This window comes from Spinacia oleracea, chromosome 4, assembly GCF_020520425.1.
Source record: "Spinacia oleracea cultivar Varoflay chromosome 4, BTI_SOV_V1, whole genome shotgun sequence".
NCBI classification, from domain to species: Eukaryota; Viridiplantae; Streptophyta; class Magnoliopsida; order Caryophyllales; family Amaranthaceae; genus Spinacia; species Spinacia oleracea.
In genome coordinates, this window is record NC_079490.1 from 152,200,015 (window position 1) to 152,226,122 (window position 26,108).

At 37.3% G+C, this 26,108-nt stretch overlaps 1 protein-coding gene and 1 long non-coding RNA gene across 7 annotated transcripts; one reads left to right on the forward strand and one right to left on the reverse strand.

The window, feature by feature from the left end:
• Positions 1–7,884: 7,884 nt before the first annotated feature.
• LOC110798757 (uncharacterized) lies at positions 7,885–11,263 on the forward strand. Of its 4 annotated transcripts, none has more exons than XR_002536199.2 (6): positions 7,885–8,229; positions 8,394–8,465; positions 9,278–9,345; positions 10,346–10,461; positions 10,800–10,858; positions 10,941–11,263. It is a non-coding gene; the product is annotated as an uncharacterized lncRNA (long non-coding RNA). The 4 variants fall into 4 exon arrangements; XR_002536200.2 differs by having other exon boundaries at positions 7,887–8,229; positions 10,346–10,410; XR_002536201.2 differs by lacking the exon at positions 10,800–10,858 and having other exon boundaries at positions 7,887–8,229.
• Positions 11,264–11,999: 736 nt separating this feature from the next.
• On the reverse strand, positions 12,000–25,651 carry LOC110798760 (uncharacterized). 3 transcript variants are annotated; one of them, XM_022003955.2, is made up of 5 exons: positions 25,356–25,650; positions 17,543–17,603; positions 14,278–14,467; positions 13,232–13,451; positions 12,000–12,634 (listed from the first exon to the last, which is right to left on the reverse strand). In XM_022003955.2, exons 3-5 carry the CDS (start codon positions 14,408–14,410, stop codon positions 12,586–12,588), a joined length of 402 nt encoding a protein of 133 aa, XP_021859647.1. In that variant the 5' UTR covers positions 14,411–14,467; positions 17,543–17,603; positions 25,356–25,650; the 3' UTR covers positions 12,000–12,585. The 3 variants fall into 3 exon arrangements, with proteins under 3 accessions (XP_021859647.1, XP_056683643.1, XP_021859648.1); XM_056827665.1 differs by lacking the exon at positions 25,356–25,650 and adding an exon at positions 19,488–19,703; XM_022003956.2 differs by lacking the exon at positions 17,543–17,603 and having other exon boundaries at positions 25,356–25,651.
• Positions 25,652–26,108: the final 457 nt, after the last annotated feature.

A 26,108-nucleotide genomic window follows, 5' to 3' on the forward strand; every position in this document is an offset into this window, starting at 1 on the left:
AAAAATTCAAAAGAAATGCTCTTGGTTTGAGATGTGGAATGACACTCTTTACAAAAAGGCCTACTCCCGCCCTTTGTTGAGATGCGTGACGCCTGAAAAGGGGCAAGAAATTCTAGAAGACCTTCACCAAGGACTGTGTAGCTCTCATATTTGGGGAAGGGCTTTGGCAGAATAGGCACTTCGAACTGGATATTATTGGCCGACTCTTAAGGATGATGCAATCTCATTAGTCAAGAAGTGTGACAAATGTCAGCGCTTTGCTCATCTAATACATCGACCGGCTCGAGTTCTGACACCCATCACGAGTCCAATTCCGTTTGCCAAGTGGGGAATGGATCTCCTAGGCCCGTTTACTGCCGCTCCTGGAGGGAGGCGTTATGTCATTGTTGCTGTAGATTACTTCACAAAGTGGGTGGAGACAGAAGCTCTCAAGAATATAAAAACCAGCGACGTACGAGCGTTCATTTGGAAGAATATCATGACTCGTTTTGGAATTCCACAGTCTATCGTCTTTGATAATGGGCCTCAGTTTGAGACGGCTAAGCTGAAGGAATTGCTAGCGGACCATGGCATACACAGCTGTTTCGCCTCTGTTGGACGTCCCCAAGCCAATGGTCAGGTTGAGGCGTTCAACAAACTAATATCTGAAGGGATCAAAAAGAAGCTTGACGAAGCCAAGGGTCTGTGGGCGGATGAGTTGCCAAACGTCTTATGGTCAATCCGTACCACGGCAAAGAACTCCACCAGTGAAACCCCCTTCTTACTAGCTTATGGTGCCGAGGCCGTCCTACCCATAGAGATGTGTGAGCCAACCTTGAGAGTCATGATATACGATGAAAATGCTAACTGGGAAATGATGAAAGTAGCCTTGGATCTCTTGCCTGAGGTTAGAGGAAATGCCACCTTGAGACAACAGTTGTACAAGATAAGAATGGCGAGGGAATACAACAAGAAATTCTCTAACAGAGTGCTCAAAGTGGGAGATTTTGTCCTCCGAAAAATGGAATCAACAGGCCGAGCCAACGAACAGGGTAAGCTGACGCCCACCTGGGAAGGACCTTATGAGATCTATGATGAAGTCAGGGATGGAACTTACCGCATTCAAGACATGCAAGGCCGACCCATTCTGCGCACTTGGAATGCTGACAACCTCAAGAAATATTTCTTTTAAATATGTACTAGCTTTTTCTTACATAGAAGGGGCGGCCTCTAATGGTCCTAATAGGGTAGTAATCACTTTTGTAACCGGCTAAATTCGCCATGCAAAGTTATAAATAATACTACTCTACTTGCTTCATATCATTTATTACTCGCACGTCGAATACCAAAGCCTAATTGAATGACGACCTGAGAAGTGGCCCAGATTAGCACCTATACATAACAAGCCTAATTGTTTGAGGCCTAAGAAGTGGCCTAGATTTGCACTAAGTTGTAGGTTGGTCACCTATTCAACTTTCACCATAGCGGCACAACATGCCGCAGGTTAACCCATGTGCAAAAGCAAGGTAGGTTAACCCATAAGCATACATATTGATTTACTTGCGTAAACCAAATCCCTAACTCACATATGGCATAATTAGTTGCCTACGGAAAAAAGTAACATTGGCACGAAGGTGGCTTGCTCAAAAGCCCTGCGGCAAGAGCAACCTTGGAACAAAGGTTGTTTGCTCAAAAGCCCTGCGGCAAGAGCAACCTTGGAACAAAGGTTGTTTGCCCAAAAGCCCTGCGGCAGCGATGATCTTTGAACACATGTTGTTTATGTCCAATTGTTGGCGGACCACTTCACCTGACGCGCATGTCTAGCGGCCATCATACATATTGATTTACTTGCGTAAATCAAACCAAACATTAGACATGCTCGTCAGCAAAAGTGACGGCCACAAAGTTTTACTTTGCCGCGGTGTGATTGGATGCCTGCGGCAAGGGCAACCTTGGAACAAAGGTGGCTTGCTTAAAAGCCCTGCGGCAAGAGCAACCTTGGAACAAAGGTTGTTTGCCCAAAAGCCCTGCGGCAGCAATGACCTTTGAACATAGGTTGTTTATGACCAATTGTTGGCCGACCACTTCACCTGACGCGCATGTCTAGCGGCAATCATACATATTGATTTACTTGCGTAAATCAAACCTAACATTAGACATGCTCGTCAGCAAAAGTGACGACCACATAGCTTTACTTGGCCGCGGCGTGATTGGATGCTTGCGGCAAGAATAACCTTGGAAGAAAGGTTGCTTACCCAAAAGCCCCGCGGCAGGAGCAACCTTGGAACAAAGGTTGTTTACCTAAAAGCCCTGCGGCAGCAATGATCTTTGAACACAGGCTGTTTATGTCCAATTGTTGGCCGACCACTTCACCTGACGCGCATTTCTAGCGGCAATCATACATATTGATTTACTTGCGTAAATCAAACCTAACATTAGACATGCTCGTCAGCAAAAGTGACGACTACACAACTTTACTTGGCCGCGGCGTGATTGGATGCCTGCGGCAAGAATACCCTTGGGACAAAGGTTGCTTGCCCACAAGTCCAGCGGCAAGAAACCTTTGAACACACATGTCTACTTGGGTGCGGCATAGTTGGATGACTGAGGCCAGATTGGCAGCATTGTTCTGCGCCGACCGTTCCTTGGCCGTCCACGTCACCTGCCAAGCGCGTCTTGCATCAATCGATTCCATGTTAAGACACGCTCATCAAGGAAGTTGACTATCATACATATTGATTTACCACCCTATTGCTAGAAAAGATCCAAATATGGAACACACCCAAACACAAGATCAAAATGCAAAAAGCAACCCCATTCATATAGAGACGCCTAAAGTTAGGCTTGCAAAAGTAGCAAAAATAATTGTTGTGTGCTCAGCAGGCACAAATGTTCACACGCCAACGTCGCCAAACACATAAACATAAATTTTTTATGCCCTCAGGCATGAGAACACTAAATTAAAAGACTGATATTAAAGCAAGCAGCAAATCAGGAGGCGGCGGCGTCATCTTCATCATCCGACGGCACAAACTCAGGAGGCGGCATCCCTAGACGCTCCACATCCAGCACAACAACACTCCGCTCCAAGCGCCGCAGAAACCAAGCAAGGTCAGATGGCTCCATGTGCTTCTCCCAGGCATGCTTGACAACATCTTTCACGGCCTGCTCTCCTTGGTCATAAGAGTCATGGAGACGTTCCTTCAAGGCGCAAATCTGGGATTTAGCGGTCTCTAGCTCCCCTTGCAGACGCTCGGCCTGGCCAGCTGCTTCTTTGACCTGGGGATACTCCTCGAGTTGTGCTTGGAGCTCTATTATTTTGGCCCCGGCTCTCTTGCCTTCTGCCACCATCTCCGTCATATCCGTGTCCTGCTGCAAGACCTTTTTTAGCAACTCAACCTTGTTGGACTTTAGTGATGCCAACTCCTTCGCCTGGAGGTCTATGGTCGTCTACATCTCAAGGCGAACTTCTTCAATGGTCTTGAAGGCAGAGTCACCATGATGAACAGACTCGGCCACCTGAGCATTGAGCTCCTCGGCTGTGCGGGTTTTCCAGCTCTTGCAGAACACCATACGGCAGAACAACTGCAGAAGATCATTATGTTAGTAAGAAGATAAAACGTGTAAATATCAAACCAATCAACAGACATAAACTTACGTCAAGCAAACTGGCTTGGATGGCACCAAACTAAGCATCCGTGCGGCCAGAAAGAGAAGCGACGTATTCCTGGGGGACGGCCTTAAAAACCTTGCGGCAAATTGCCGCTCTGTCCCTTGAAGAATAATGAGGAGTGGCAGGGATACGCTCGTCCTCCGCGGTAGCTGCCCCCTTCCCTTTGTCAACTTTAGCTATAGGAAAAACAATGGCCTTAGGATGACGCGGAGAGTAAGAAGAACTGCCAGATGAGGCTTGATACGTCTGTACGACGTTCGAGTTGAACTTACCGCCCGATGATCTAGCTCGGCGGGCCACGTCTTCAGGAATTTATGAGCGAACGTTAACTGAAATGCCGGCTAAGGGATCCGTCGGCTCAGTTTGATGTCCACCCGACCTCGATTTGGACACTAAGTCCACAACCGGGGAAGGCTTGTCCACAGTCGGCTCGTCCTCATCAGGATGAGCCCCATCGAGAGCCTGTGACTTCTCCTTCTTGGCTGGACGGCGGGGCCTGGGCCGAGGCTTCTTAAATGTGCTTGGAGCCCCTGAATCAGCCGGCGCCGGCGCCGATCTCTTCTTTAGCTGCGAGTGGCCAATTCCCTGCGCCTTTGCCGCCACCTTGGCCGCATCCTTGGCTTGCTGACAGAAACAAACCCAAAATGTCAAAAAAGTAGGCAAGTAGGTCACAAACCACTCCTTAAGCAGTGGCTCGTCACCCAAAAAGACGCTCGTCTTAAATTCATGACGAGGCGCATTGAGGAAAAAGACAGTCACTCCCTAAGTAGTGGCTCGTCACCCAAAAAGACGCTCGTCTTAAATTCATGACGAGGCGCGTTGAAGAAAAAGACAGTCACTCCCTAAGTAGTGGCTCGTCACCCAAAAGACGCTCGTCTTAAATTCATGACGAGGCGCATTGAAGAAAAAGACAAGTCACTCCCCAAGTAGTGGCTCGTCACCCAAAAAGACGCTCGTCTTAAATTCATGACGAGGCGCATTGAAGAAAAAGACAGTCACTCCCTGAGTAGTGGCTCGTCACCCAAAAAGACGCTCTTCCTAAATTCGTGACGAGGCGCATTTGAGTAGGTGACAATGCCACTCTCTAAGCAGTGGCTCGTCACCCAAAAAGACGCTCGTCCTAAATTTAGGACGAGGAGCATTTAAGTAAGTGACAATGCCACTCCCTAAGTAGCGGCTCGTCACCCAAAAAGACGCTCGTCCTACATTCATGACGAGGCGCATTTCAGTAAGTGACAATGCCACTCCCTAAGCAGTGGCTCGTCACCCAAAAAGACGCTCGTCTTACATTCATGACGAGGCGCATTTGAGTAAGTGACAATGCCACTCCCTAAGCAGTGGCTCGTCACCCAAAAAGACGCTCGTCCTAAATTTAGGACGAGGAGCATTTAAGTAAGTGACAATGCCACTCCCTAAGCAGTGGCTCGTCACCCAAAAAGACGCTCGTCCTAAATTTAGGACGAGGAGCATTTAAGTAAGTGACAATGCCACTCCCTAAGCAGTGGCTCGTCACCCAAAAAGATGCTCGTCCTAAATTTAGGACGAGGAGCATTTAATTAAATAACAATGCCACTCCCTAAGCAGTGGCTCGTCCTCAAAAAGACGCCCGTCCTGAATTTAGGACGAGGAGCATTTAAGTAAATGACAATGCCACTCCCTAAGAAGTGGCTTGTCATCAAAAAGACGTTCGTCCTAAATTCGTGACGGGGCGCACTGAAGTGATGACTATGCCGCTCACTAAGTAGTGGCTCGTCACCTAAAAGGCGCCCGTCCTGAATTTATGGCGAGGCGCATTGAGGTTCAATCAACACCGAGGGACGCCCGTCAAAGATAAAAGACGACGCGCAGCCTTGGGTTCACAAAGGACGTTGATGTCCAATTATGACTTCACAGAAATAGAAGAGAATAAAATTTGCTGCTTACCTTCTCCTCCAGCTCAGCCTTGGCCTTCTTCATTTTGGCCGCATAGATGTCGGCCATCCAATCAGTTGTATCACCCTGGCCAATATCTGCCTCCGTCAGCTTGCTCATTCCTTCCTTTGCAAAAATAAAAGGACACAGGTTAAGAAAAGATCGGAACATAGTCAGACGGCGGATAATCTAACACTCTACCTTGGGACATAGAGTACCCTAGACCCATGGCAGCTAAAAAAGCTTCATCCCTTAGTTGACGTATGTGCGTCAACCACTCAGCCGGCACATGGAAGGTCTTATCCGCAGTAAGATGATAAGTGTTGGCCTAAAACAACACCATTATATGGTCCCACTCGTTCGCGGTAAGGGGTGGGAGGGGCTCGTCATGTTCCATATAGTTGGCCGTGGGACTCCAGCGGCTCATCCTATAATACATCTAGTGGTCGTCAGTATGGAACACGACCCACCTCTTCCTCCACTTATGCCATTTGCTGAGCTTTCCCACCACAGTCTGGTACGAGCCTCGGCTGCTCAGATTAAACCATCATTCGGCGGCATTGGGGGAACGGGAAATAGACACCAAATTCAGAAAGGCGTTGAAAGACGGCCGCACGTGGTTCGGAGCGCATTTGGCAATATAGCCGAACACGTCCGCCCAGGAATTTGGGGTCAGTTGGGCCACCCCAATATTAAACCCATCCAAAACCTCCACAACGAAGGGATGCGGAGGGAACCTCATGCCAAGCTTGATAGCGGCGGCATAAACGGGAAATTCTCCCTCGGCTAGCAGGCTGACTATCGAATCCAAGCCAGCCGGCACCCGCATCTGGTACCCTTCACCGACGCATAGGCCGTCCCTCATATCAACCCCATTTTTCTCTAGCCACTTCATCCAACCAAGATCTGGATGAATCTCCGAAGGAAGAAGCTGAGCTTCTTCCCTGCCCCTTGGCCTAACTACAGACGGAGCAACCACCTGCTCCTCAACAACCGAAGGCGCCGGAGCTACACTTGGCTCCTCAACTTCCCGGCTCGCTGTGCGCTCTGATGAGCTTGCTGTTTGTTCCCCCTCCTTGGCATATTCATCGATCTCTTGAAAGAGATCGGCATATTCTTCGCCCACTGCTGGGTCAGTAGAGGAATACCTCTCCAGGGGAGGTGTAGCCGCCCCCTCTCGCAGGCGCAGGCGAGTAGGATCTTCCATCTGCTTAGTTCTGGCCATGCCTTCTGCATAGTGAACAAAGCACGGCTTAGGGGTGACTGACAAAGAAGAGAAAAGGGGATTTGGGCGTCCGCCCAGATCCAGGAAGGGCGGCTTAACGTTCTTTGGAACCCAACGAACACCTATCCAACACTAGGGTGCCGCCCCTTAACCAAACCAAAAGTGACGGACACATAATAAGAAAACAAGTAAAAGAAATAAAAGCTAACCTTTGAAGATCTGAGAAGATAATTGGTGAAGAAATGGATGAGTTTGAAGAAGAACAGGATGAGTTTGGAGAAGAACAAGTTGAGTCTAGTGAAGAACAGATTGAGTTTTGTGGTGGCCGGAAATCGCCTGCCTTGAGCTCTGTGAAAATGAAATGTAAAAAATGAAATTTACCCCCCCTATATATAGGGAAGGGCAAAAAAGAGAAAAAGTGACTTGTCACTATCTCAACACTTGTCCCGAATATGTACCTGCAAATCAAAGGTCAAGAAGCGATATCCGAAAGATTGTTTCCAGAAATGCCCTTCTTGGGGGGCAAATGTTGTGGGAAAAATAACTGTGCCTTCGTGTGCCAATGAAGATGTGACACGTGGCACGTATTATGCCCCATAAGCAAAAACCATACGATGTCTATTCCAGAGTATAAGTATCAGTCTACGTATCTGTGAAGTATATGTATTTGTATTTATGTACGTATAAATGTACTTATTGTATCTATACCTAAGGGGCATACGTAGCAAGTGCCCTATAATGGGCACAAGGGCCCAAACAGCCCACTTATGCCTAAAAGGGCCAGGAAACTGTAAGAGGGAAGGACACGTGTCCTCCTCTCATTCCCCAGCCAATCATGTAAGGGGAATGTTAGGTTATTCCTACAATAACCTATACAACAAAAACATTAATTAACAACACCTATTTAATAGCGTTTATCAAAAAGCGCTATTATTTGAATGAATTAACAACACTTTATTTTACACTGCTGTTGTTGAAAGCAATCTTAATTTCCACTAAATATAATACAACGCTTTTCTGTAAATGATGCTAGCCTGTTATTAGTATTTATCAAAATTGTTATAAAATCATGCATAAAAAAAATCATCGCTTTTCTTTAACTATACAGATTAGTATTTATCAAAAGCACTCCACCGCTAAAACCAAAACCCTTCCCACGTTCTACGACTTCTACCTCTTCCTTCCTTCTCCCACCATGATTTACACGGTTAAGGATCTGTTCCCAATCGAATTCAAGAGTTTAATCCCAATCCGAATTCAAAAGTTTAATCCCAATCCAACTCGACTCAAAGCGAAATTTCTCAAATCCAAATTTACAGATTTCACTTCAATCTAAATCCAGATATTTTCTTATTTATCTTCTTCTCCAGCGAATGTTTCTCGGCGGAGATTAATATCTTGCGAACATTTTTCCCGGCTTCTTGTGGTTGAATTATCAATTGTGAGTTTGAATTATCAATTGTTTAAGGTTTCTTACTGTTCTTTGTTAGGGTTTGTGTGTTTTGCTGTTTTCCCCCAACTTTTATTTGTTCGATTTAGGGTTTGAAGTTTGAACTAATTTGTACTTGATTAAATTCTCAAATTATGTTCATTCTTGTTGATTAGGGTTTCGCACCATTACCGATTTAGGAGTTTGTTCAGCATCTAACACCTTCTCAATCGAGTGTCCTGCACAAGGTAAGAATTACGTTTCAGAGCTTCCATTTTTATGCGACTACTGCATTCTTGTAAATGCTGATTAGATTTTTTTTCCCTTTTTCTTTTGCCTGTGATGGTGAATTTAGGAAAGCATGTTAATTAATTCGTATTTTTCTTTGGTATTTCTTGAGTAAAAAAACAGTCTTGAACTACGATTCATGGAAGAAATTGGGGAAAACAATAAGACTACCTGAATGTTGAACATCAACATATTTATCTGTCTAGTTGGATGAAGGAAATGGTCAAGAAGGTCAGATTAGGGGTGAAGTTTGGGGCATGGGATTATCGCCTTTTGTGAAGATATCATTGTTTTTTCCTGATACAGTGTTTCTATAGTATTGAATCATTGATTGGTTTGAGGCAAGAGGTAAGCTACTCCCCCATTACTTCCCTAGATCCCTGGAACATAAGACTGATATTGGAGACCTTGTATTTGTTATGATACTGCTTTCTAGTTTTGGTGCTTGGTTCAGTGTTAGTTAGTATACGTGGTTTAGATTTTGAATTTTGTCTTTAAAGTGGCAATGTGGGAAGGAGAGTATGAGGTATTATGAAGAATCAGTGGTATTATGAAGAGTTAATCTTATCCCATAGTACTGTTTTGTATCAATAGATTATGATTTTCGATTCATCGAATGATTACATAAATTGATTTTAAGTTGTTTGATGGTATTTTTATTTATCTTGTCTCACTAGCATATGTTATTCCATTTTTCATTCTTTAGTTTTCTGTTGTATACATTTGGATTTTATATGCTAACTTGAATAGTGCTTATTATTTTGACTCATAGGTATTACGGCTTGCTCGGAAACTATGAGATTTTCTTCTTGTTGGAATCCATACTGTCCAGACTGCCAGGTTATTGTCTATGCCCTTCTCATATAATACTTTCAACACGGGGTTCACTTAGATATTGATTTAGTTGTTGGTATCTGTTGACTCATAGCACAAGTGTGTAATTGCCTCTATGTGTAGTGATAATCTCTCAAACTAGGCTTTATGCTGCTATATGTGATTGTTCATCTAAGCTAACTAGTAAATTCTTTGAGGTGATGCACCAAAACGTTCTAGGGATCCCTTAGTATCTATCAACAATGTGGCTTATGTAGCAAAAGAAACAAACCAAGTCACCCGACTTTTGTCTCTCTTCTTCTTGGAAACTGAATGTCAAATTCTGTTTAACGGGAAATGGATTAGGTGTATTAGAAATCATCGCATGGTTTAATGTGTACCTAAGCTAAGCTTTCCCGATTCCTGTCCAGTCACAAGCTGGCAGCTGCTTGACTTATTTGGTAACTAATACTAGCAATTTTCGGTTTGACTAAATAGGCCATGGGAGAACAGAAAAATAATGTAGGCTTTATTTCAATAAGATAAAAGGTTACTTATGGGGCACCCGTTCTTTCTCGTACATACAACCAGCAAAAGTAAAGTCCTCTATTCAAAACTTTGTGAGGTTTATACGCTTTACAGTTGCTTCAGGAAGCACATTTTGGTGAGACAAACACAGGAAATCAGATTGCAGAGCAGCCTCATACATTATACGAAGTACTAAACTAAACACAGGCTTTTTGATTGGAAGGGATAGGTAGTAAAAGAACGGAATGATGCATGATGATATTTGTAATTTAAATGGTTCATATCATTAGTAATGTTTGCATACCAGTGTGTAGGCTAATTGCCGCACTTCTAATTTAAAAAGTTTTTTATCATTCATTTAATTAACTCTTCTGTTTATCATGCTAAAACAAATACACATGGCTGCCTATTTTACTTTGTGAGTCAAAGGTTTATTGTTCTCGACTCTGGGATTATGAGGGACTGACTTAATTTTTTATTTAACTTCCTGCACTTCTAGTTTTCAGAAAGACAGTTGCGTACTGGATTAAGGTCAACTGGAACAAAATCTTTGGAATTGCAAGGGTAAGATGCAGACCCGCTCACCACGGTCAAAGGGGGAACTTTGTTAGACGGGTAACTCATAGTTTTAGTCCTTAAAAAAATTATCCAGAGTAATGGAGTAGATGTTAACTCCAAGCATGGATGCAAAATTCGCAAATTTTAGTTGAAAAAGTTGAAGTAGTCTGTCTCTTATAAAACCATTAAACCAAACCAAAGAAAAGAGGAGATTGCTTCATGGTACTATCTTATCAAACCAAAGAACACAATAGTAAAATTCTTCCATTTTCTTTTTCTGTTATCTTCGTTCCTCCTCTAGAAATTGAGGCTGAATCAAAAGTTCAACCCAAGCTAATCCCAGGTCTTGGGGCGTCAAGTATTCAAAACTAATTGATTGTATTTTGCCTATGTAGTGTCCTCGGCAAAAGAATGTCATTGATTTTGGATATTATGTCATGAGATACATGAAGATGTATGTACTTTTCTTTGTTCAATTAAGCCTAGACATTATTATATGCATTGTCACTAATTATGGTAATTTTCTCATTTTGTAGTACTTTCCTGATTGCAATGTTCCGAATTATGATCAAGGACAAATTGATGAAGTCAGAGCTCAATGGATGCGTCATGTTCTTCTCGTGTGAATATTGTGATGCATAATTATGTTTTTCGACTAGAATTTCTCTAGAACGTTTTAATTTTATTGGTTTGAAATTAAAAGAAGTACTATATGACAACGATACTTCTTTCTGTTTTCTAGTGTGTTTTTATTGTACTGTGTATTTAGGCATATATGATTTTAAGTAATGTACGAGACATCGAGACGTTTATTTAATATGATAGAAATGAAGTTGGATCTTATATATATTCAATTTGATTACTCTGTGTAGGTTCTTAAATGATTTTATATTTTATTACAGGTACTTAATAATTAAAAATTAAAATTTAAAAAGAGCCCGACAAAAATTAAAAAGTGCACTTAAATAATAGCGCTTTTTAGTTACACGCTATTAATTAATTTAAATTAAATTAATCAAAAAATTTCCCGCCATATTGAAGCTTTAATAGCGCTTATATATTGAATGCTGCTAAATGAGGAAAAAATGACAGCGCTTTTTAAAAGCGCTGTCATTCTTTTAACAGCGCTGCTAATTAACAGCGCTTTAAAAACGCTGTCTTTCATTGAAAAAAGCGCCATTAAAAGCTTATTTTGTTGTAGTATATATATATAGCCCAATTCCCTAGAAAAATGGGTCACAATCAATACAATCAAGAACAATTACTGCTCTGCCTTCTCTTTACTCTCTCTCTCTAAAAATAGACTCTTGCTTAAACATTGACTACCGGAAACCTCCAAGTCTAGTCTCCCGGAAAAACCCCACAACAAAATCTATTTGACCATCAACAAAAACTAACTTTTTGGAAATTAGATATTTCTCCTTCTCCAAAATTCCAGAACCATATAATGCACTCATATTTGCATTTTCAGCATGAATCCGATCGGTTACCATCTTCGATGTCCAATGCTGAATAAGAGGTAATTGATCAGGAATACTACTGGAATTCCTAAACTTAATCCTCTGAAAATAAACAAGTTGCAAAAACACAACACAACCTCCAAAAGTCTTTTGATCTCTGCCTTTCAATAGACAATTTTTAAATTTAAAAGTTTCCTCACATAATACATCAAAAACGTATTTACACCAATTGAATTTGGGAATCATTTTAGGATCTTCCAAAGCCTTAGCCAATCGTAAATCTACAGTACTATTGGCTGTAAGAGTCAGAAATATAGAAAAAGCAACAAAAACAAACAATTGTTTAAACAGATCACCACCCTCTGTCAACAATTTGATCCTTTCCTCAAGCAACCTCACAGGAATTTGAGCATTTACATCTTCAAAACCAAACTCCGTTCGCCACTTGACCTTCAAATCCAAATCAGGATTCGTAGAATTCCGCCCACGTTTAACCCCTTCAACCTCCAACTCAGAAAGGGGGAGCATAAACATATCGTACACATCATAATCAGTGATTTCAAACTGCTTGGAATCACTGATAGTGAACAAAGAACTCACACCATCAAAACATTTGATGCACCAGTACATCATTTGAGTGTTTTTTCGACTTAATTGCAGGCCTAACAATCCTCCAAAGCCAATCTCTTGCACAACTGCCTTTTGTTCAGGAGAGAAGTCTTTAATTTTTACACAATGATCCTCCTGAACATTGTGTATCCAAATTAAACCTGAAAATAATGAATAATGAAAGTAAGTCAGGTGTTTAACATATACATATGAAAAAATAACTAATATAATGATATAATAACTATTGTACAAATATAGTAACTACTAAAAACATATAGTAACTATTTAAAAAATATAGTAAATGTTAAAACATGATATAATAACCATTGTACAGCTATAGTAAATATTTAGAACATATATTTACTATTTAAAACATAACTATTTTAACATAGAGTAACTATTTAAAACATATAGTAACTGTTTAAACAAGATATAATAACTATTGGACACATATAGTAACTATTTATAACATATAGTAACTGTAAAAACATGATATGATAACTACTGTACACATATAGTAACTATTTAGAAAATATAGTTACTATTTAAAACATATAGTAAATGTTTAAACATGATATAATAACTATTTTACACATATAGTAATTATTTAACAAGTATAGTAACTATTTAAAACATATAGTAACTATTTAAAACATATAGTAACTGTTTAAAAATAAAGATACTATTGTACCTATTACAAAGATATAGTAACTACTTAAAACATATAGTAACTATATATAAATTAAATTAACACTTACACAATTGGCAGGCCATCAGCGCCAACTTCTTTCAAAACTTGTGACAGAAGTTGATGAGTTTCAGGCTGTGGAACGTCAACCAAAGAAGAATTTTGTAAAACTAGTTGTTGATTAGGTTCTTCTTCTTCAATTGGTTCTGTTTCAGGTTCAAGCTCAATATCTTTTGTTTTCGGTTTGCCAGCCTTTTTGTTCTTTTTTATAGCCACAGATTCCTTAGCAACTGAAACAAAACAATTATAAGACAAAATATTACTATATAGTAACCATTACAATCATATAGTAACCAATAAAATCATATAGCAACCATAATAGAATATAGAAACCATTAGAATCATATAGTAACTATTACCAACATATAGCAACCTTTGAAATCATATAGTAACTAATGTACAAATAATAAGTTCTAAAATAGTATATAACTATTGTACAACATAATAGTAACCTTTCAAATAATATAGTAAATACAGTAAACATAGAGTATCCATTTAAATCGGATAGTAACTATTTATAACACATAGTTACTGTTTTAAAGTTATATTTACTTTCTAAAAAAGATAGTAACTATTTATAACACATAGTTATTGTTTTAAAGTTATATTTACTTTCTAAAAAAGATAGTAACTATTTATAACACATAGTTACTGTTTTAAAGTTTATTTACTTTCTAAAAAAGACAGTAACTATTTATAACACATAGTTACTGTTTTAAAGTTATATTTACTTTCTAAAAAAGATAGTAACTATTATAAACAAAAAGTTCCTGTTCAAAAATCATAATAACTTTCTAAAAAGATAGTAACTATTTTAAAAACATAGTTACTGTTTTAAACATATAGTAACCTTTTAAAAAATATAATTACTCTGAAAAACTACTAGCACTAAGAACATACCAGTCACTAATAAAAACACTTAAAAACTTCGTAAAATAAAATAAAAGGTAACTATATCTTTGAAACAGTAACTTCATGAAACACTAACCCTAATTTCAACAAAAACCACAAACATTTCAATAATTCAAAATCAAACAAAAAATAAGTTCAAATTACCAGGAATTAGTTCACAAACAGGATTTGGCCGTCTTCCTCGCATTCGAGGACCTTCAACTGCCACTTCAGCGACGACATTATCGATTTCAAGTTTCTTCGCTGCCGGATTCTTCGGTGCCGCTTTCTTCACCATTTTTTACGAAAACGAAGATTGGAAGAGTAATTTGATGCAAATGGATCAAAATAATCACTGAAATTAAATTTGAAATGGAGAGAGAATTCAGAGAGAAGTTCGAAAGCAGTTTAGAGAGAGAAGTTCAAAAGCCGGGAAAAAAGAAAATTTAAAAAAAACATATATATAATTACGAAAGCACGTGGCAGTTACAGATAATAGCAACACGCAACTTCTCACACACGCAACACGCAAATACTATAATACCCTGGTCCATAGCATGGACCGGGTTTATTATAGTGTAAATAATTATTGTGATAGTGTATCAGTGTGTGGTATGTTGGTAAGTTATGTTTCTTAGTCTTTCAACCTTGGTTGTTTCTTTCTGAATGTTTGATCCGTGAAATGAATGATCTTGATTATATGCATTCAATTTTCTTAATCTTTCTTTATGTTTAACTTCCTCTATATTTATATGTCCCTCCTTCTTATGAATTGATTAGTGTTCCAGTGGAAAATTAGTGTTCGTTTGAATGTCTATTATAGAATATTCCCTTGAACTTTGGATGGAATAAATTTACAATGCCAGAATCAAGTACTTTAACCCAAAATAATACAAAGGGTAATTGTGCCCCCTCCCCTTCCACTGGCGCTGCACATAAACACCTCACCTACCTCCCACCGCTGCACCGGTACTTTGCCGCGAAGAGAAGAGGGTAGTTGACGAAGAAGGACCACGAAGAGGATATGTCGCCAAAGAGGCCGACAATGCCCTCACCGTCCCTACCTCAGTCTGCGCCACGGCTCCGAGTGGTAAGGGTTTAATTTTGTTTTGTTTTTTTTGCTTTTTTGAACTTGACGCTGCCGCCCAGAAATGGCGGTTGGGACCGTGGTTGTGCCGCCCAAGAAAAGCGGCAGCCACCATGGTTCAGCCACAGATCTTGGGCGGCTGAACCATGGTCGGCACCGCTTTTCTTGGGCGGCACAACCACGGTCACAACCGCCATTTTTGGGCGGCACTGTATATTTAAAATAAATTTTAAAAAAATTCTATTTTATTTTAACAGAAATTCATAAATTCATTTGGGATTTTTTAGAAATTTCTATAATTTAAATGTTTAATTAAAATTTTGTGAATTTCATACTCCACTTCATTATTTTTAAAAAAGTTTATAAAAAATGTAAGGAAATTAGATTTTATTGATTTTCTGATATTTGTTACAGTATTTTTTTACGGTAAATTTTATGTAAGACCACCTTACCGAAAAGACCACTTTGATTGTTTAACTAATTGGTTTCATTGCTTAACTAATTAGTTATAGTGCTTTACTAATTAGTTTCAATATTTAACTAATTGGTTTCGGTGCTTAACTAATTAGTTCATGTGCTTAACCAATTGATTTCATTGCTTAACTTATATGACACCAAGGTGGTCTTTTGTGTAAGACTGCCTTATATAAAAGTTTGTGTTTTTTTAAAATTATAATAATTACTTTATGTGAATTTTGTGAATTTTCATATATTTTTTTTAATTATGGGAGATTAGTTTTTTTGATTTAATTAAATAATTGAAATTATTTTGTAATTGTTGTTGAAAATGTTGAAATGATTTTGAAGTGTTTATTTGTGGTAGAATTTTATAAGGGCACAACTGTAACACCCTAATAATTCCTTGCTTTTTATAAAACATTTCCAACTTAAAACAAAAGGAATTACCAAGATATTACCGCCACCGTGATGACGGCTAAGGCTATTTACCAGAATTACGCATCAGAATTTTACTAACTTTCAAACATAATAAATAGTTAATGGTCATAAAACAACTTGGAACCACTAAGACCCAAAACCAAACATTAAATAGTTTAGAAACTCCATTAACTAAGGTTTAAATCCATACTGTAGTCATGACTAAAATTGAAAGTAGAGTTTATAAAATACGGAAGAGAAATAAACTCTCAAACACGATTACCATGATAACTTCTCTCGCAAGTTATCTCTACAAACCTGTTTTATTAAAATATACTCCCCAACAACGGAAATGCAATGATGGATCATCATAGGGTCATTAAGGCGAAGGCCATGACCAAAAGACATAAAGCACGAAGTCAGCAAAAGCTGAGTACGAACAAGCTAGAATAACGTTCTATCCTAACATGCTTCACTCAACGAATAAATAATCCACATGCAAAAGCCATATAATAAACAAGTAAACATGGAGACAAGACTCGACACTTGACACGACTCTTGACTCACAGTTTAATTAAGAAGTAGCTTCGAACGGGTAAAATAAAGTATCCTCAAAAGGAAAGAAAAGGGTGATGGGAGCCAACCATACACCAAATAATAATAAGTCGGACTCCTACCGACAGTCAGGCCATACCGACAGGAATTCCAGTGCATAAAAGCATAAAAAGAAGAATGAAACAACGTCTTGTATCATTCAAGGAGTACACGTTTTCCGACAAGACACCCCCCATTGTTCATACTCAAGGTATATACGTTCCAAGAGTTTTGAAGCTCATTTTGAGTTGTACTTTACGTTAATTAATATTTTATGTACAAGGCGACTCAAGAATCAACAACAAAGCAAGCAATCAAACATAAACACTTCTTTTTAATCCTTTAGGACTTGTGATCAAACATAGGACTCAAGTGATATTACTCCCATTGTTCCTTCTCAAAACACTGTTTGAGATAACCCGACATTGCCTGTTAACAAGTGGGGTGTGCCCATAGTATGAATAGTCCTTAGTTCAATTCACATAGACTTCCCTAACATGTTCTACACGGCGGTAGAATAAATAATGCACTGAGGCATAAACACTTGGCTCAAAATATGCTAGACATTCTGTACAATAGCATAAACATAATTTGCATGCGAAACACTCATACATGCATATCAAATTGAACAACACGCTTGACATAATTCAACGATTATTAAAGATCACAACATGACTGTTCACAAAGCTTCATAAAGTATTAACAACAATAACATGCTCGTACACATATAATTCATAGATTCAATGGTAATTCATAACATGCTTGTTCACATATCAAACATGAATCCTCAACACTTTAAGTTCACATGATTCACAATCAATACACGTCATATAGTCCTCATGGAATAGGTGGTGACCCTAGTCATGTACGTACCTGTAATACCTAAGTACGAGGGCCACTTCGCGAATCAAGACTCAAGGCTAGAAATCACCTCCTATAATCAAAATAGGAAAACTTAATTATTATCCGTGTTTACTAAATTTCCAGCAACTTTTATAGATTCTAAAACCCTTGTTTTAGTTAGGAAATAGTCGTTATTTATTAAATTAATAGTCTCAAATAGTCAACTCAAGCCCTAGAGTAAAACATTGACTTTTTGACCTTAAAATCATTAAAATCAACACTTTAAATCCTTTCGATGAATCTGAAAGTTTAAGTTGAATCTCATAATTTAATTTGACATTAAATTATGTAAATCGATTGCCTAATAGGTTGGGATTAATACCCTAACAATAATTCAACATAAAAATCATGTTTTGGTCATAAACATCGACACTTTAAATAATTATTAAATCTGAAAATAATAGTCCATGTAATTAAAAGCATCCTTATGAAATTAAATATGAAATCATCACAATACGGTGTTCATAACCGTTCCCAGCAATATAATAATTAAAATAAATAATTTAAAATAAGGAATTGAAATAGAATAGGCAAGGAAGAAGAGAAATATACCAAACCGGCCTATAGCACGGTACAATCACGAATTGGATGTGATTGGGCGCAAAAAGAATTATTCAGAACAAGAACAATACACGACACACATGAAATCGTGTGTGCGTGCGAGCATCAACAAGCGCGGATAACAGCAGGGGGCAGCTTGGCGCGCGCGGTGGCCAGGGCGAGGCTCGTGCAACGAGCGAGAGAAAGAGAGAGCGGGTGAGGGTGCGTGTGGCTGGGCGAGCACACAATAACAACGACGTGCGTTGTTGTGCGAGGGACGATGTGGTGCGCGTGAGGCGCGAGAAAGAGAGAAGGACGAGGGCACGAGCAGCGCAAGGCACACGCGAGTGGGGTGCTCGGTGTGCGAGTGCGGGCTGAGGGGCGACGGGCAAGGAGAGCCGGACGAGAGGGAGCAAAAGAGAGGAGAGAGAAAAATAATGAAATTATGTGGGGGATTTTCAATGCAAGGGTTTGTATTTATAGTTACCTAGTCCCTAGTGGGCTTAGGTTTTTGGAACTTAATTGGGCTTGGAGTTTTGGGCTAGTTTATAATTGTATGCTTTAGTTTTATTTGGGTTTGCCAACGGAATTGGGTTGGAATTAATTCAAACTTTCTGAAAATGGCCCAATAAATTCCTGGTAATAACTAATGAATTTATTTAAAAATTCCGGGTTTTATAAAAAATAATTATTATTTTATATAAATAAAAATACATTTAAATTAGCATTAAATGCAATTTAATTGCTAAAAATCCCAAAAACATTTTGTAAATATAATAAAATATATTTATAAATTCAGAAAAATACGAGGTATTACAACAACCGTCCTTCCACATAAAATACGCGGGCATTTTTAGCGAACGAGGACGTCGAATAGCGATACACTAAAGTATCTGATCAAAATTCGTTTTTTTTTTGTGTGCAGAAATTACAAACAACAAAAAGACAATATCACTCATTTCCCCTAGCTTTGTTTGCTAGATTATGAGCCCTACTAACTCTATTCCTATCACACTTAATAAAAGTAATATTATCAAAATCTCTAGCAATGTGAGTATATCTCCGCAAACAGTCACAATCTCGAAGTTGCAAGTTGGGTATTGATAGGCCTAGCGTGGTCGTTACACTAAGGCTTCACACAAGTAATACAGTTTGAAAGTCAAGACTTGAGACTTAATGAGACTTTAATGCGTTTTCTTGCAAAACTTTTAGTTGTTGTACTCTTTAAGTAATCCAATGTGACAATATAAAGTGAAACTTCACTGAAAAGCACTAAATTAGGCATGAAGTAAGGGAAAATAAGGTAAAAAGCGCGAAATTCTACCGCACTCTACCCCTTAAAGAAAACAAGTTACGGCCCCGTAACTCAACTAACCTCGGGAAAAAGCTCGGGATATTTCTTTCTCATTTCGTACTCAACTTCCCAGGTAGCTTCTTCAGATTCTTGGTTAGACCATAACACTTTGACAATCTTAATATCCTTAGTTTGCGTGCTATGCACTTTACTGTCTAGGATTCTGACTGGTCTTTCCTCAAAAGTTAAGATTTGGTCCAATTCTATGGTCTCCAGTTGCAACACATGCGACTTATCCGGGATAATGGGTAAGATTCTCCCTAAGTTGGAGAGGCGTCAGAAGCCGCAAAGGCTACACTTACCCTCAGTGTAAGTGGTCCCTTGGTACCCTTCCTTTTCATTGGCCATGTCCACATCAGATTTGCCACGTCAGAGCAAAATTTTCAAAACAAAAATTCAGTTTGATTTTGAATACGAAATTCAAACTAGGAAATTCTTTTCTCTTTATTTTCTTCGATGAAACCAATGTTTGTGATAAAAATTTCAGTCAGATCTATTCCTCCCCTTACTTCTGTTTAATGAAACTTAATTGATGATGCATGTTGTTCTACATTACGATGGTTTTCGACATCATGTAGTTGGGTTCGTTAAAAATGAAATAAGATTCATGGTTGGTTGAACTTTAATAGAAATCGGAATATTGTTGTTCGTTTCCACAACAATGGGTATCTGTAAATGTGCTTAAGATTTATGCTATATTATTTTACAAAAAAAAAATGGTTGCAGAAGACGAATTCTGGAGAAGGCGAAGGCGGAGAAGACGAAGTTGAAGAATCCTATGTTAAGACTTTATGTTAAAAGGAAAACAGAAAAAAAAGGGTTTATGTGGTTGGGGGTAGGGTAGGATCGAACTCGTGACCTTAGGGGCAGCAAGCATTAGCTCAGTGTGCAGTAGTCTTAACCATTATGACAGGAGGCAAATCCATTGGCTATTGTCAACAAAAAAAGTTCTTAACCTTTATCTATTATCGTAACCGAAGACTTGAGCGAATGATAATTTATTGTATAGAATCTTGGTGATAAATATTTATAAGTAGTATAATTTGTTCAATATCCTTGTATAGCTTCGTATGTTTAAATAATTAGAAGAATTAGATATTAACAATTTTATTGAAAAATAATCGTTATTGTACTTGTTGTTCTCTTCCAATACTCGTTTCACATTTTGTAATTGATAATAAAAAATAAAAGGGAAAACAAACGAAGTGGTACATAAAAAATAAATATTGAACATATTAAACAGAAATCAACAAGTAATTATAAGGCTTTAGTCATTGTTATTTTTAGTTACAATAAGATAATCGTGTACATAAGTTCAAAACAATAAAACCATACAGATACCAACATATGTTATGTCGTACAAAATACTTCCGAAATAGTAATTAGCCCCGATTTAACTCCGCCATATTAAACATCTTAATTGTACTAACTAATAATTAGTTGACATAATTAAATGCTACGATTAACAAAATATTAGGTAATGCATGTATAGCCTAAACCTTATTCCTCTTGAAATAAGGCCTTCAATGACTCGCCAAAATGATTGTCGTCATAAAATATTTGTGTTAATTAAGTTTTAGTTATATATTTGTGGGACAAGTTTCCCCGCCAGACATTTGCATTAGTAAAACAAAAAGCTGAAAAGTGGTTGTGTCGATCAATGTGCAATGAACAACAACAATTGAGACAATACAAAGAGATGAATATGAAGATAGGTTATTTTTGTTGTATTCCTTAATCTCTTGAAATTAGATAAGATCAGCTTAATGCTGTATAGTAGGGTTATGTAATTAGTGGTCAAATTTCTAGTTGTACGATTTGGATTGTATGTATTTTTATACTTTGTCTACCGCTGTACCACATTACACCCTAAACTCTAAACTCTAAACTATAAACCTTATACCATATACCCTAAACCCTAACATGAATGAACGATTTCATAACATAAGTGATCACTCATGCTTAACTCTACATAGTTAAGCATGGATAAAACGAACGATCGATTTCACAATAATTTGCGATACTTTATTCGAGATATAGATCGATTTAAATAGGTGTCATTGTTAACCTAATCACGAAACACAATAGATCGGAAAAGTTATATATTTGTAATGTTATACGACGGGAAAGGAAAGTTGTTATACGTCGATAAACACTATTGATCGCAGCTATGCTTAACTCTACATAGTCAAGCATGGATAAAATGAACGATCGATTTCACAATAATTTGCGATACTTTATTCGAGATATAGATCGATTTAATTAGGTTTCGTTGTTAACCTAATCACAAAACATAATAGATCGGAAAAGTTGATATATATTTGTAATGTTATAGGACGGGAAAGGAAAGTTGTTATACGTTGATAAACACTATTGATCGTAGCTATCTTAACTCTACATAGTCAAGCATGGATAAAATGAACGATCGATTTCATAATAATATGCGATACTTTATTCGAGATATAGATCGATTTAATTAGGTTTCGTTGTTAACCTAATCACGAAACACAATAGATCGGATAAGTCGATATATATTTGTAATGTTATAGGATGTGAAAGGAAAGTTGTATGTACGTCGATAAACACTATTGATCGTAGCTATGCTTAACTCTACATAGTCAAGCATGGATAAAATGAACAATCGATTTCACAATAATTTGCGATACTAGCTTTATTCAAGATATAGATCGATTTAATTAGGTTTCGTTGTTAACCTAATCACGAAACACAATATATCGGAAAAGTCGATATATATTTGAAATGTTATAGGACGGGAAAGGAAAGTTGTCTATACGTCGATAAATACTATTGATCGTAGCTATGCTTAACTCTACATAGTCACGCATGGATAAAATGAATGATCGATTTCACAATAATTTGCAATACTTTATTCGAGATATAGATCGATTTAATTAGGTTTCGTTGTTAACACAATAGATCGGAAAGGTCGATATATGATTTGTAATGCTAGGTTAAGTCTACAACAGAAAGTTGTCTAGACATCGATAAACACTTTTGATGTGAGGGAACAATCTATACTAATATATTAAAAGGCGTTTATAAGAACGTATATGTGCCACGTAGATCCCTCCTTATTACGCCACATCACCATTACTCTGTATCATGACATGTAGTTGACAACCAAAAAGCATGTAGCAAGGATTGAACACTAGACCTCTTGAATTAAAAGTTACCATTCTTACCATCTTAGCTAGCCACAATGATGTTATATCTTTCTATTTAAATAATAAATACAACCTTTTTAAAATGAATAATAATGAATTAAAGGGAAAAAAACAAAAGGGAATTAATTACTTAACTTATAAATGTACAATTATTCTCTTCTCAACTTAAGCTTAAAAAATAAAAAACTTAGGGTAATGGAGTGTAATTATGAGTGCGGGAGAGGGAAACATTGACACGAGTATAATAATCAACTAATCATGAAGAAGAGAACTCGACTTTGTTTTGATTTTCGGATATGGGAAGGAAGTTTGTTGACCGGCCACTGATTTTGCATGGAAATCAGATAATAGAACCACATACACACATATTTAAGTAAGTAAATCCACTAAAAGTAAAACCCGGAGCAATGCCCGGGCCACAAACTAGTTTGTTTTTAAAAGGTGACTAAAAAGAAATTGGAAACAACGCAAAATAAATTCATGAGTCATTTTCACATTCCAAGACGACTTATGAACTTAAGACTTACGTTATGATAAATTTAATTCCAGATAGACATACAATAAATTAGATTTATATTTTAATTAGAATTGCGTTACATATACAATAATTGTTTTTTAAGATAAGTGAATTCAAATTAATTTTCGTAGTTAAAGTTATAATCAATTTATGTAATGCAAAACCGATAAATTTGGATATTTATAATGAAAAAAAGAAGAAGAAAAGAGGTACTTTGAGAATTAAAAAAAACGCTTTTGAATGTTTCTATATACAAAAGTGTGCCGGACATTGAATGCAATGTCAGTCTTTAGCAATTGCTTTTTTCTTTTTTGTATCCTAACTCCCAACTATGTTCACACTATCACCAACAACTTCATCTTCTACAATCTACATTGTTTCCGGTTTTGCGAGCTTCGCCATGTGAAGATAATTGTCCAGCGAAGTAATCGATAGTTTCTAATTCCGCAGTTCCCTTGCCGCTAAAACCCAACGCTTTTAATTTCATCGGACTAAATACAACAAACGCATAAAAAATATACAACGAATGTAAATTAGTATAATAGTTTAATGGTTAAAAATATCAGAACAACATACAACTACTACAAAGTCTTAATACTACATAACTATAGCAAATCATACCTACTATAACAAATAAGCATAGGTTCCTCCGCCCTTCAGATTTTCAATGTCATGAACACAAATCGATTCAACAATCTCATGGAATTTCATGCATTCAATACTAACAAATGAGTTTACCATTATTAAAAAATGATGTTACCATTACTATTTTGGAACATTTCTGAAATAGACTAACTAAAATTTTATGAACTAAAAATTACCTTGTTCCTTGTCTGGATTTTGATCTCATAGTATTTGTTCTCTCATTTGTGTGTTTGTTTGGTTAGATGATAATCTACAAAATGGGTAATCTAATATACCGTTGGTTTTTTGAATGCCCCAAAATAAGTTTTTTCATTCAATTCCGCTATACATTGAAATACAATACAAAATATTTTTACTATATAACATACGACAAAATATATACAACTGTAAACTAATATAATTGTGTAATGTTTAAAAGTATTGGAACACGATACAACTAATACAATAACTATAACAGAAAGTAATAAGCCTAGGTTCCTCCGCCTTACATATCTCCAATGTCAAGAACAAAAAACGATTCAACAGACTCATGGTTTAATGCATTTGGTAATAAAAATAAACGAAATTAGCAACAGTAACCAATGATATTCCTATAAACATTTTCAAACATTTATGAAATAGACAAAAGAAATGAACTAAAAATTACCTTTTTCTTTTTATGGATTTGGATCTGATAGTATTGTTCTCTCCTTTGTGTGCTTGTGTTTGCCTTGGTTACATGATAATATTCAATGAGAAAGCTATGTTACCGTTGGTTTTTTGAATGCCCCAATTTTTTCTTTTCATTTTTTTTTATTAAAATTTACTGTTGTTTGGGCGGGATATGAATTTCGTGAACATGGGCGGTTTTCATCCCGCTCACCGAACCATAAAAGGCGCAAATGACAAAATAATTTCCCCCCTTTTTTTGCTGCTTTTCCCCCTTATTCTGAATTTCTTTTTGCTTATGTGGACCACTAATTGAGCAGGGTACCAGGGGCCCAGATACCCTCAGTGTAACTGTATCAGCTCCCGTCAGAAGCTCACTAGATTTACGTCTGTGGGGAAATTTGACAAGGCGGTATCACTACTGAGCTATCTAACTGTCCGCGTTGGTTGTGCTTGATTTATCGCAAACAATCTGTCAAGCAAGTTGTTACATCAGCCTCATTTGTCTGACAATTCACTTTTAGCTTCAATTCCTACGAGCAACTCTGCTTCTAGTACTCTGACTACTCTACAGTCGGATTACTTGGATGAGAACCAAATCACCAATTAGCTAAATAGCTAATGAAAACTTCGAACTAGGCATTAACTAAAGAAAACATCAGAAATAATAATAAGATGATAACATGCTCCAAAAATACAGAGATTTCGTCCTAACACATACCATTAATTAATAAGTCCAGATAATCTACTCAAATCTGAAATTCTTCAAATCCTTCGCATATAAACAATTAAATCACCCAAATTTCTCACAAATAAATGATCGCCTGGATTACCAATACTCAAAATTGAAGAAAATATGCGTATAACTCATAAAATTGAATTCAGTGCAAATACCTAAAATCCAATGTGTTTGCTTCATAAAGACAAGGTTTGATTCGTGCAGGCGAGCTCAATTCGTGTAGGCTAGGCTCAGTTTTTGCAAGCGAGATTCAAGTGGCCGCACCCAGTTCTGAATTTCACAAAGGTATAACTCAATAATTGTTTCTGGAGCTTTTTTTTCCCTAGGGGACTATTTTTGGGAGGAAGAGAAAAATAACTCTAACTGTAGTTTCAACTTTCAATGTCCCAAATATTGCAGTAATTTTGAGCATCGGTGAAATTTTTTAAATTCCCTCCTAGTTTTTAGAAAGCTCAATTAAAGAGGAGGAATGATTTCAATTTTCATTTTTTATGGGAGGCTTCTTCAACAAGTGAGTACTCCATAGATAAGCAAGTTTTACTTTTAAAATGTTATTATTAGGGTATGTTCTATTCAACTTATTTTGACTTCGTTCTATTCGACTTATTTTGTCTGAATTTATATTATCTAAACTTAATAAAACTTCTCTGCAGTTGTTTTATCTAAAAAAAAAAAAACTTATTTTCATATCTAAAAAAAAAAAACTTATTTTGTTTGAAAATAAGTTAAGATAAGTCAAGTTAAGTTCATATAAGTTAAGATAAGTTAATATAATACAAATTCAGATAAAATAAGTCGAATAAAACGGAGCCTTACTTCGTATGTGGCATCGCAAATTTTGGTTTACAGTTTGTCGGGTTAATTGGTTTTGGGTTAAAGTAGGTCGGGTTGAAATGGGTTCATTTGAA

Excerpts from the sequence above, each read along its gene's own strand:
- LOC110798760 (XM_022003956.2), bottom strand. The coding sequence starts at position 14,410 with ATGGTGAAGAAAGCGGCACCGAAGAATCCGGCAGCGAAGAAACTTGAA. Across the intron at positions 13,452-14,277 it reads TGTTTGTGAACTAATTCCTG|TTGCTAAGGAATCTGTGGCT; the intron begins GTAATTTGAACT and ends GTTTTGTTTCAG. Across the intron at positions 12,635-13,231 it reads GCTGATGGCCTGCCAATTGT|GTTTAATTTGGATACACAAT; the intron begins GTAAGTGTTAAT and ends CATTATTTTCAG.